We start from the raw sequence: 11320 nt of genomic DNA, 5'->3' as shown, positions 1-11320 counted from the left end.
TATTAATAATGATAATAATTAATTTAATTTCACTAAAATTCGATTTTCCTCTTGTAACATACCATGCAATCCTCTGAAGAAGACGTTATTCCTGGAGTAGATCGTTTAGATAAATCTTTCAGGAATTACTGTGCCTATTTTTTCAACAAATTTAAATTATTCCGAGCTCTGGAAGGTTCTTTTGTGCACATCATCCGTGCCATTGTCTGCCATTCCAACCGTCCCTTTTAGCTAGCGAAACTGTCTCGTTGTTGTATTCCCATAGGTACAAAACCGCCCATAAATTTGGTGAGTACTTTTAGACAATTTGCTGCCTCATTCGGTCTTTTTGAGGTTTACCAACGAACCGATGAGTAAACCCGAAAAATACTAGATCCGTTGCCTACTCGTCATATTGACTGCTCTGCGAGTATTCTGGTGGTTCCAGAAGTAGAGAGTGGAGGTCATGCAAACTAAATCCGTTAAGCCGTACGTAGGTGTTCCGAGGTGAGTTACTACGTGGGGACATAATGACCGGGTAAGAGATATTTTGTTTGCTGTAGTGTATGAGAGCGTAGAAAACTCGGATACTTATAAAAGTCCTTTATCCATTCGTCAGGAAATTGTGTTAATTTGCGGACCACTAAGATGCTATGCTGACTATAGTGAAGGTAAGAGGTTGTCAGCTTTCATAAAGGACGACGATACTGTTCTTGTGCTCGAAGAATCGGATGACCTTGAATTTAACGTACCCTCATCATCCATCATCAGCATGTTCTGGTGTCACAGTTGCTTTAAAACCTTGAATTCCTTCGAACTTTTCATCCCCCATTCTTCGCCCTTATCACTGAGCACAGAAATTGACTCGGAACTTTTAAAACCAATTTTGAATTAGAGATACTCTACTGATTTGTCTCAGCAGGTGTACTTCTAATAGCCAACTGACGTCTTACGGCCTGGACTAACAAATCTCATTTGCATATCAATTTGTTTTTTCACGGGCAACTCAACCGAATCTCTCTCTTATGGTGGTTTTCTACTGAATATTTCGCACTGCCCTATGTGTGAGCTGGTATGATATTTTAGAAATTGCAGTATATTTTGATAAGTGGAACGCCGAGTAAATCGTGAAACGCAAACTGATACAAAATCAGATTGTTTGTCATTTTTTGTCCAATTTGGGTTCAAGTAGAACATAAGATTTAAGAGAGACTCAGGGACTGCGGCTATTCGATAAACTTCAAGCGGGGAGAAACCGGACATTGGCTGTCGAAAAGTTTTCCTCAACCCTGTGAGCAGAAAGCACAGCAGTGTTTAATCGAGAACATATGTAAAGATGTAGGTTGATGAAGACATTTCAGTTTTAGCTTTAGAGATTTATTAAACTTCTGGTGGGATCACACGAAAATCTACCGGAAATCAAGTTACGCGGTGGCTAACAAGTCATCGGGAAAGGCTCTCTTACACTGTTCAAACCATAAACTGTGGATTTGTTTGTACTTCAGGCCGTTAGAAATGACAAAGTTGAAATGACGCCTGTCATGGTTTGTTTTTGAAGAGTATGGTGACAGACATAAAAAGAGAATGCAAGCGATGGATGCAAAAGGGTTACAGGATAATATGAGATAAAAGAGAGAAACGTCTCATTCGAAGTCATGACACCAACTGTTCCAGTCAGATAAGATTAATCGAAACGTATGTGAGAATTTTTGGTATGGAAATACGCGCGTAAAGACCAACAACCGAAGAAAGGACAAACAATGCTGAATGTTCTTCAAGGTGCGGTAAGCGCTAGTGCAGTCAAGACATCATACCCGTCATACTGGGTCTGGTGTGAGATTAAGTGGCGAAAATGTACACTGAACACCATGTGCCACGCAGAAGTGTCGTAAGTACGCAGAGAGCCCACATTGACAAGCGAATTCAAGTCACTTTAGCAAGTTCCAGTCCAATAGCAGTCTTGGTGGATTGAGGAAAGCAGATCTGTCGATAAGAGGTGAACCATGACATCATAACCAGTTGCACGTAAAGCTGAGATTGTGGTGAAGGAATATTCATCAACATCATACTTCGGCTTCTTCTCACTACACACGCCTTCCTCGAGACTATGCTGACGACTATTACAGTTGCACGGCGATCTCGAACAGCGAGTAGGTCAGGTTTGATGAACGACGTAGAAGTAGAGGCTCTCAACTCCTCGAAGACGGTGTACCCCAGTCGACGGAGACGTTTTGTAATTCCCCTTGCAACCCGATTACGACGAGCACATCTGACATCATGCGTGATCCAGCAGGACTGCAAAATATGCACTAAACTCTTCGGTTTACCACAGTTTCCACAACATAAGATCGTCTGGCCACCATGACCATGCCGAGCGCTTCTAACTCTCGTCCTAAGCAGGTTGCATCGGACCTGGATACCCCGGATAAATATCCGTGGAAACACTCGTTCTGGGAATACGAGCCATCGGTTTGAGAGAGGCGAAGTGACCAACTCTCGTAAACCGCGACCGTCAACGCTGTTGTGCAGACTATCACTCCAAGCAGCCACCAGCTCCTCCTTGGTGTTTACGCATGCGCCATGGACTCGGATCGGAAGGCTGAGATCCGGAACAATTTTGCTAAATGCGGAATCGTTGGCCACATTGCGTAGTACTCGGCACTGAGTAGAAAGGAGCTTTTCCATACGCGTTTTCCACTGCATCGGGATTGTTGCACTCAGACTTGGGATACCAAGTCCCCCATGTTGTTTACCGGCGTGGATGTAGCTGATCGGGGTGTCCTTCGGTAGACGTAGCCAGCCACGAATATATTGCCTGATGTAGTTGTCCAATCTTTTTAGCGTGTTCCTGTGGACTTGGCCGAGCACGAGCGAATATGTCAGCCTTGGTATCAGGTAGTTCCTCGTGATATCCATTCTTTGATGCGGCTTCAACGGGGCACGCGTCACTTCTTCGAGCAGTTTGAGCAGGTGCTGTCGGTGGTTGAAGACCCCTTTCCCCTTGGAGGTAAAGGGAATGCCCAAATATGTTACAGTGTCTGTCGGACCCAGAGGAGTGATTAGTTCCTCGGCAAAGCGAAATGGTTCGACTGAGACTGCTGTTGCCCGATGTTTCCTGTCCCCACAAATAACCATCACTTTAGTCTTTCGGGCGTTTATTTTCATGCCAGCTCTTCCCAACTCGACCGCAGTAGCTTCAAGCTTCTCTTTAAGGCGTGCTTGACTTTCTGCACACACGACCCAGTCGTCAGTGAAAGCAAAACCATCTACTAAGGTGTCGTGGAACTGGTATCCCAGTTGCGGCATCGACAATCCAAGAACCTCATCCATTGCCATAATGAATAATAATGGGGAGAGTGGATCTCCTTGCCTCACACCTCTGTGGCAGTGAACCTCGGAACTGGGGAAAACTGCTACAGCATTCTCATAGGACTGTGCGATGTATCGAACTAGAGGTGACGGAGCTCCAAACGCCTTGGCAGATCTGACGATTGTGTCATGCGAAACCGAATCGAACGCTTTCGAGATATCGACAAACGCCAAGCTGAGGTTAGAAGCAGTCGCTGAAGAGTGACGAAGCAGGGCATGCAACAGCGATGTGGCTTCCAAACAGCCGTCTCGATGCAGAAATGCAAACTGAAGAGAGGGCAGTTGCAACATACGACTCCGGAGATCAGCAAGCAGTTTATGAAAGCATCGGACAAGACGAGCATCGGATTACAAGATCTGTGTCAGTTGATCTGGTGAAGTCGGATTTGGGACCTACGGAACTAGGGTACGGAACGGGGGCACAACACAGATGTGTAGGACAGACCCCAGAAAATAAAAATAAGTTGAAATACCCAGCGAGCACATTAGCATTGAACCGGCGGAGCGTCCTGTGTGTGAGCTTGTCCAGGCCTGGGGACGAATTGCCCATTAAACGGATCGTACGTTCGACTACCTCTTCTGTAATTGGCTCGATCAAGCTCCAGTCGGATGGTACTACTACGCGACTTGGCCGGCTATCCACATGTTTCGGACCTGAGAGCACCCGTTTCCAATACTACTCGGCGTCTATAGGTAGACCGCAGTTTCCTTTGTATAGATGCTTCCATGACTCATCGAGCACATCAGACGCTGAATCTTTGAGTCTTTGGTGGTACAGGGTCTGGATGGTGGCGTAGTTGGCTCGGCGGATCTGCTTTCGGTTGACCGGGATCCAATGAGTTAACTGACGGCGGCATCGGGATACAGTTTTCCAGGTGTGTGGAAATGTTCTGGACACGTGGAGGTCTAGAAGCGACAGGACTTGCTCCAGTGACATGATGCCAGACTGCAACCCTCGGGCAAATGCCAGAAGGTCAACACTAGCGAGCGAACGGTCAGCATGGGATTCCAAGAGTGACACGGTGCAATCCACGGTTTGTTTAGACCAGACGCTGTAGTCATCGGCTTCTGATGAGTAGGCCGTCGTCTGACCGATAGTTTGGTCAGGTCCACCCAATGATGATTCGTCCTGTTGTGTTTGCCAGTTAAGCACCCATAACCTGTTTCTGATGCTGATAGCCGATCGGCCAGGAAAATACTGCTCCAATCTCACGAACAGCGCGGTATGCGTGCCACAAGACGGATATAAATTGTTATCCAGGCGCAAGAGCGATTGTGACTCTTGTTAGGATCAGCGGGTACCGGAATACCTCACTCCGCCAAGCGTATCTGCATTGTGCTGGGTGGACTGTGCATGTCGGCGATGTTGTGGGAACAATCAGCGCAGGTCAACTGGTCAACCGCGACCATGTTAGTACCAACAATTTCATTTTCGTGAACTCGATGGTGGGCTACCAAGCCATCTTTCTAATTGCAACACTTGCCACATTCCTCACACGTGAACCCAACGAGTCTGTCCTGTGTACTGGTTGGAACTGGTGCAGAGGCGCCAGACGATTCGTAGTATACATTGTCGAAAGTAACCAGCACATTGAAACCAAACAGTGTAGTTAGCCCTGTCTGGAGTTGCTGAACTCTTAGCTCACCCAGACTGACGTCCAGGCTACCCAGTCGGCACCACGAGGAGGTGGTTCAGCTCGCCGATACTAGCAAGTCATCGGGAAAGGTCCCCTTACAATTATTATGACGGTCTACATTTATAGGTACTCTGACGCATAATCGCCTTCAGGAACCAATCAACTAGTGAAACTGTATTCTACACTTCTAATTGATGTCTCCTAACTCCCTTTATTCCCTCAAATCTGTTTCGTCCCAATTCTGAGCAAATATTTGCTTACTATTCAGTCAGGCAGTTCAGTGGAGCCCTAGAAATCCCGTAAAACCCAGAATAACTACACTGCTAGGAAATTGTTTCCTTTCTGGACACATCAGAGTGTAACCCCGATGGACGGAAATGTGAAGAGCGTTCTTGCGTTTCTCTTCACAGTCTGTTTATGACCAAGTAATAGATAGTCATTCACCATGTTGTCAGCTCAAAGTCCTAACACATCTTCACCTTCGTCAGGCTGAAGAAGAGCAACGTGAACGTGCTGCTCAGGCTAAAAAAGATGTCAAATCGGTCAGCTCGTACGAGGAGTTCATACCCAGTCGAGGAGCAGTCATCGACCAGTACGGACCAGGCACCGTGTTCTACAGGAACCAACAGAGACGAGCGGCAGCGGAACGCGCGGAAAAAATAAAAATGGTGAGCATTTTGTAGCTTCAACTAGACCGTTTGATGATGATGAACGGTCCCTCCTGAAATGTTATCTTCAGAGATTGAGTCCCTCCAGCATACCTGTTCAATTTTTTCTCGGAGCGAACAACTCCCCGACCTGCTGGTGGCCTACCAGGAGGGCATACTTTATTCCAGAGGAACTTCAATAGTTTTTTTCTAAAAGTTGATTTGTTTCTCGCTAAACGTTTTTTGCGAAGTCTAGGGTTTATGCAGCACCTTGTGTTTACTGGTAATAACTGAACGGTCAGCTTTATGACCCACGTGTTCGTATTCCGTTCTTCATAGAAAAGCAGTTGCTATCTATCTTCCAAAGAGTTGTGTAGACGAGAATCCAAGCTTAGCAGACATCTAAGACCTGACGAGACCTGATTTCATCTCCGCTTAATGTTACCACCGTCTCCTGCGGTTAGGACCGACAAATTCAACGCGTGAGAGAACGCCCCACCTCAATCATTCATGTGTTTCGTGTGTCCGTGGAGTGGTCTATGAAAGGCTTTAGAACTTTAGCGAAATACACTCATTTGCAAACTAATTTGGTTTTCCGAGAGACTCACCTGGAACCCAGCTGAATCTCTCGTTTGTGATGTCTCCAGGCAACTGAATGTGCTACACCAGGCCGCCTCATATTTCAGTCGCTACGATATTCGAGATATCGCGATACATGTATATCTTTGTAATTTACTGCTCATAAGGTTGCTGAAAATTCTTCGAATACTTTTCAGCAACCTTATGAGTAGTGCTTTAGAGTTTTCTCCAGGTCTTATGGACCCAAACGCTTGACCTGCCAATCAGATTGCTTTTGAAACTGAGACTAGGACATCAAAGTCACAGCGGTTAACAGTAGAGTGGGCATTCGAAGTCACCAGTTTTATGGCTTGCTTGGTTGTTGAGTCCTAGAGACCCACTCAGGTTGTATTTTTGAAAATTTTCATTCAATAGCCAATCAGATGGGTAGTGCGTGATAACTGTCCTTGATGAGCCACAGAGCGACTTCCTATTGGGTATTACCCGCAGAATCGCATACCGTATATCTTCACATTGTTGGCTCATACCATTATCAATTATAGTTTTGCTTACCTCGTTATGCCCGGAAAATACCTCATCATCTAGAACATCAGCTCAGTTGCATCTAGAAGCAGACCAATTATAGTTTTGCTTACCTCGTTATGCCTGGAAAATATTTCATCATCTAGAACAGCTCAGTTGCATCTAGAAGCAGAGTTCACAATCCACTCCACGGCGTGGAATATCACGGACGGACTAAAAGCCACGATTTCATCCCGCACTTTATATCATTCACTACGAAATTATGTCCGATGAATACATCCTTTATCAGCTGAAGGTTGTATTCAGCTCACGCAATCCACCCACCAATGGTAGATGGACCAAAAAGTCCAAGTTAGGGCATACACCGCACGTACTGGGTGTCAAATAACGTGTATCAAACTCTAAAATGACAGCCCATTTTTCTTGCTTGTATTCGTTGTCCTTCAACACAGAATATTCACCTTTCCAAAATGCATGAATCCACTCAACTGTTTCCGAAAACTCCGATAGATTTGGGGCTTTTAAGCACGGAACTCCCAGGACATCATGCTGTATGTTGAAGCGATGCAGAATACAACAACACTTCGATCGATAAGCCTCCCTGAACTACATCCAACGTAAGTGATGTTCACGGATTCAAATGAGATGATCGACGAACAAACTGTGCCTAGGTCATCGATTGCCTACTTACCAATGGAATGAAAGATCAAAGGATTGGACACTGCTGCACCTACTGTAGTGTTGGCTTATGGCAGGATCAAGGTTATTCGGAACTCATACAGAGCGCTTTTGGTGACACAGTCGTATTGCGTGTGCATATCGCAACAACTTCGGCTGTTGCCAGGTGACACCACTACAGTAGCCTATACGGAACCACAGATTATGTGAATCTCTTCGGGGAGGTTGACGACATAAGTGACCTATATGGACTGCGTATAAGACAATGACTGTTCTAATTGATCTGGTGACCCCACTGATAGTCGAAGAAAGAAAGCACTCTTCCGCTCTCTTCTTGACCGTTTGCTCAACACATTTTTCTGTAAAACATCCCATCTTTCAGTGTAGCATTCTGTTAAGAGTGTACTAGAACCGACGGCTGACCAGTTCGTCCAATAGTTTACTTAGAAATGTGAACTCATAAAAGTGGGCCTCTTTTCTGTAGTCCTTGATAACAGAAGGGACCGGTTGTTGCATCGCTTTTACCAAGGAGGCTGTTATTCACCAATCTGTGGTATCTGCTGCTGATCCGTTCCAGTGCCCAGTGCCTGAAAAAAGACTTACAGAAGGGAACACAACAGCTATATTCCGAACAAGCGTGAGTGCGTGCGAATGTGAGAGCAAAAGTTAAAACGACCCCACGCTATTTGAAAGGAGACTTTATGATATTGATCCAAGCTGCCTGATAGGCGTTAGTGAACACCCGTCAACATCGATCGTGCCTCTATGAAATGCCTGAACGCTGATCACATTTGGCCGTGCTTCTGTGGCATGCATGAACACTCATTAACTTTTGATGAATTGATTGAATGATTGACTGGCCTGGATGCTTCCGGCTTCCCTGTTGAGATTTTGGTGGAGCAGTAGGTTCCGGGCGTTCCGAGGAATTTGACCTGCTTTCAGGAATCTGACCTTCCTGATAGAGGCATTCCGAAAATCCGTAGCCTCATAACAAAGCGGGTTCATGGATTCAATCATCGATGCTAACAGGTTCTTCGTGAGCCACACCAACTTAAGGGTTGGGCTTTCAGTACGGGACGCTAGTCCTTCCTATCTTTCAAGTGTGGAACAGTTAAATGTGCCTTAACGGATACCGCAAAATAAGTAACAAATACACGGGAGCTAAGGCTGTTCAATCACAAACTGAAGTAGACAACTATCTGACTTACTTCTTCGTGAAGAAAAACAAGAAAATCGGGGAGTTGCCGCTGACTCTATGTGAAACTCTAAAACAAAACGCACATGCATGGCAGACCAATCAACTAGCTTCCCGACATCAGAGGTGTCCGTAAAATGATCCGGGGATCTTCGCGTTTGAAACGCATAGACAAGAAAGGTCGTACCTTGTCCACCGAGATTTACATGAAGCACAGAGTTAAGTTTCTTATTGCGGATAATGTTGGTAGCTCAGGAGGCGTAGAGGGTTGTTGGTTTGTTCGCTGTGCCGTCGGTTGCAATCCAGTCATCACCCATCGAGCTGACACGGTCGGTGCCTTGTTAGGGAGCGTAGTGCACCGTAGCCGCGGGTCAACGGTTGCGCTCAGCTTGGCCCAGGTAGTTTGGCCCTCCTATTAACACGAGTTGAAAAACGGAGTAGTAACACACGGTATCCCAGGTCACAATGGAGGGTGTTTCGTTGCTTGCGATTCTGTGATAGATGGGCAAAATACGATTGAGACAGTTAAAGATTTCATTTTAATTTCCATAGAGGGAGGTTTCTGAGCACCTTCTCCTATGGCTAATTGAGGCACAAGTGGGACAAATGATATTTCACAATGGCACTGCTTTGATCCGTACTGATAAACTGAGGAGTGTTATCTCTGGTTACTGGGCCATCCGGTAAAAGGTTGTGGATACCATACCACGCATAAACCTGTCGAAGGTAGCCTATATACAATGCAAAGAGGAGTTCCGTTATACCGGATAGATTGAACAGAAGTGTTGGGTGTGCATATTAAAAGTACTCCTTTGGGGCGTGGTCACTCACTGAAGAAGACATAGTTCGAGAAGTGCGCCAGAGTTCATTCTCATTTTGTACTGACCCTAAAAGCTTTTCTCAAGCAGCATGTCTCTTGGGGACTTCTATAAAGACGAGTCAAAATCAACATAAAGGCTGTTACACAAATTAGAAGACGTACTGAAAAGTCGAATATTTGCATTTGAACTTACAGATTTAATCAATAGGTTTCCTGATCAGCAGACGCGACGACAGCCAGATGGCAATGCCATCCTCCCCTCCCCCCACCCGAATATCTATCTAAGATGATAGTGTTTAGCACAACCCATGCTTTCAATCCACTGATATGAAAACGAGTGTATTTGTCAAAATCTGTCCAATTCGGTTTCAAGTAAAACATAATGTTGATGGAAACCCGGGACTGCGCCCACATGATCAGCCCTAAGAAGGCACAACCGGTCGTGGGCTGTCAGTAATCTTATGAGTAGTGTGTAACCTCTGGACAGCTAGCTATATTTCCAACCGGTGTTTATAAACCTGTATTGTTGTATCTTGAGGACCGCAGCGGCATCTAATGAACACTGCGATAAGTTGAACCCTATTTTACAAAGCATGCACCCAAAAAAAAAAAATGCGGTTCTGGGGCTTCCTTCCCACCGAACTCACTTTGTAACTTGAGCCGAACTTCCATACTCTTTGCAATCGTCTTTTCACTTTTACTGCATATAGCTATTAAGCAATATCGATGTCTCTATCAAGTAAATTAGCTTGGAAAGAATCTTGGATTCTGTTAACGGCGTCCGCTTTTTCTCTCTTTCTTTACTGTTTCTAGCGTTCGCCACATTGAAGCCAACTCTACTAGTTACTCAGAATTACGAAAGCCTTCGCCTCAGTATCTATTCAGACTTGACCTTGAGAGCTCCAATCTAGAGCACATTTGTTTTAAACGACAGCTTTCCCTTCTATCCTTTATTTCATTAGCTTCTATAGTTCGCAGAGCCATTTGAAAGAAAATAAACAGTTGTGACAGCAGAGGCTTTTGTAATTCGTGTGTCACAGATCGTGCAAAAGATCACCATGTCTAGACACTGTTCACAAGGTTTTTGAAAACTTTCGGACAGTTCACAACCAATCTCGCCTTTCTTGAGGCTCAACATGTGGGCGCAGTTGCTCTAGCGAACAATCACCAACGACAGATTCAACTGAATTCAACCGAGTAGTTTGCAAATGAGACTGTCTGGCGCGTCTGGGGGCCACTTAAGTGGATTAATGTTTGATAAGCATAGGTTTGATGGGTAACTGGAAGGTCTTATGGCTGTCAGTACTGCAGATAGGCAGGGAAACAGATGAAATGGAAGAAAAAGGTTGGTTGGACCAAGTAACTGGGTTGGAAATTTCATGTTTAGTGTGGATTGCTTCACTGGGACTGAGGACTGGATTCTTCTCACGAACAACCACCGCTTCAACGCTGTTCGATCCATACTTGTAACGAGGAGTGTTCAGGTGAAAGTCCTTCGTCAACACGAACTTGATTTGCAAAAGAATGGTTGCGGCAGCATGCGCATACATTGGCATTCACTTAGGAAATAAGATTGATTTCAATGTGATTGTCAGGCTTTTTTCGTACCTCCATCACCTTCAGGTACTTTTTGACAAGATGCTTCGGAAAAATCTCAAAGATGTTTCGATGGGTATTTCAAAGTGCCAAAGGCGAGATCTGAACGTGAAGTAGTTTCAGAGGTTCCTAGGAAAGTTTTCATTGGTAGTTTTTATCGTTGAAAGGCCTCAGGAAACATCTTTTGCAGGTGCTGAAGAAGATTTAAATTAGATCTCTTCTGTGCCATATATATATATATATATATATATATATATATATATATTACCGCCTCAGATATAACAGTGCTGACAGTCAC

The 11320-nt window shown here is 45.0% G+C and overlaps 2 protein-coding genes across 2 annotated transcripts in view; one reads left to right on the top strand and one right to left on the bottom strand.

Moving 5' to 3' along the window:
- T265_12859 (hypothetical protein) overlaps positions 1–5651 on the top strand; it is a gene marked incomplete at both ends in the record, with an annotated part of 20000 nt that extends 14349 nt beyond the window's left edge. Inside the window, 4 exons of the mRNA XM_009165894.1 lie at positions 2157–2310; positions 2380–2630; positions 4610–4911; positions 5474–5651. Coding sequence (XP_009164158.1) covers positions 2157–2310; positions 2380–2630; positions 4610–4911; positions 5474–5650 — 884 coding nt within the window. The remainder of the gene's footprint in view (positions 1–2156; positions 2311–2379; positions 2631–4609; positions 4912–5473) is intronic.
- T265_01763 (hypothetical protein) overlaps positions 4025–11320 on the bottom strand; it is a gene marked incomplete at both ends in the record, with an annotated part of 28035 nt that continues 20739 nt past the window's right edge. Inside the window, one exon of the mRNA XM_009165853.1 lies at positions 4025–4520. Within this exon, the coding sequence (XP_009164117.1) occupies positions 4025–4520 (496 nt within the window). The remainder of the gene's footprint in view (positions 4521–11320) is intronic.

This window comes from Opisthorchis viverrini (assembly GCF_000715545.1).
Source record: "Opisthorchis viverrini unplaced genomic scaffold opera_v5_19, whole genome shotgun sequence".
In the NCBI taxonomy this organism is placed as follows: domain Eukaryota; kingdom Metazoa; phylum Platyhelminthes; class Trematoda; order Opisthorchiida; family Opisthorchiidae; genus Opisthorchis; species Opisthorchis viverrini.
The sequence above is the reverse complement of the archived record's forward strand: the minus strand, read 5'-3'. Positions and strand labels throughout refer to the sequence as shown.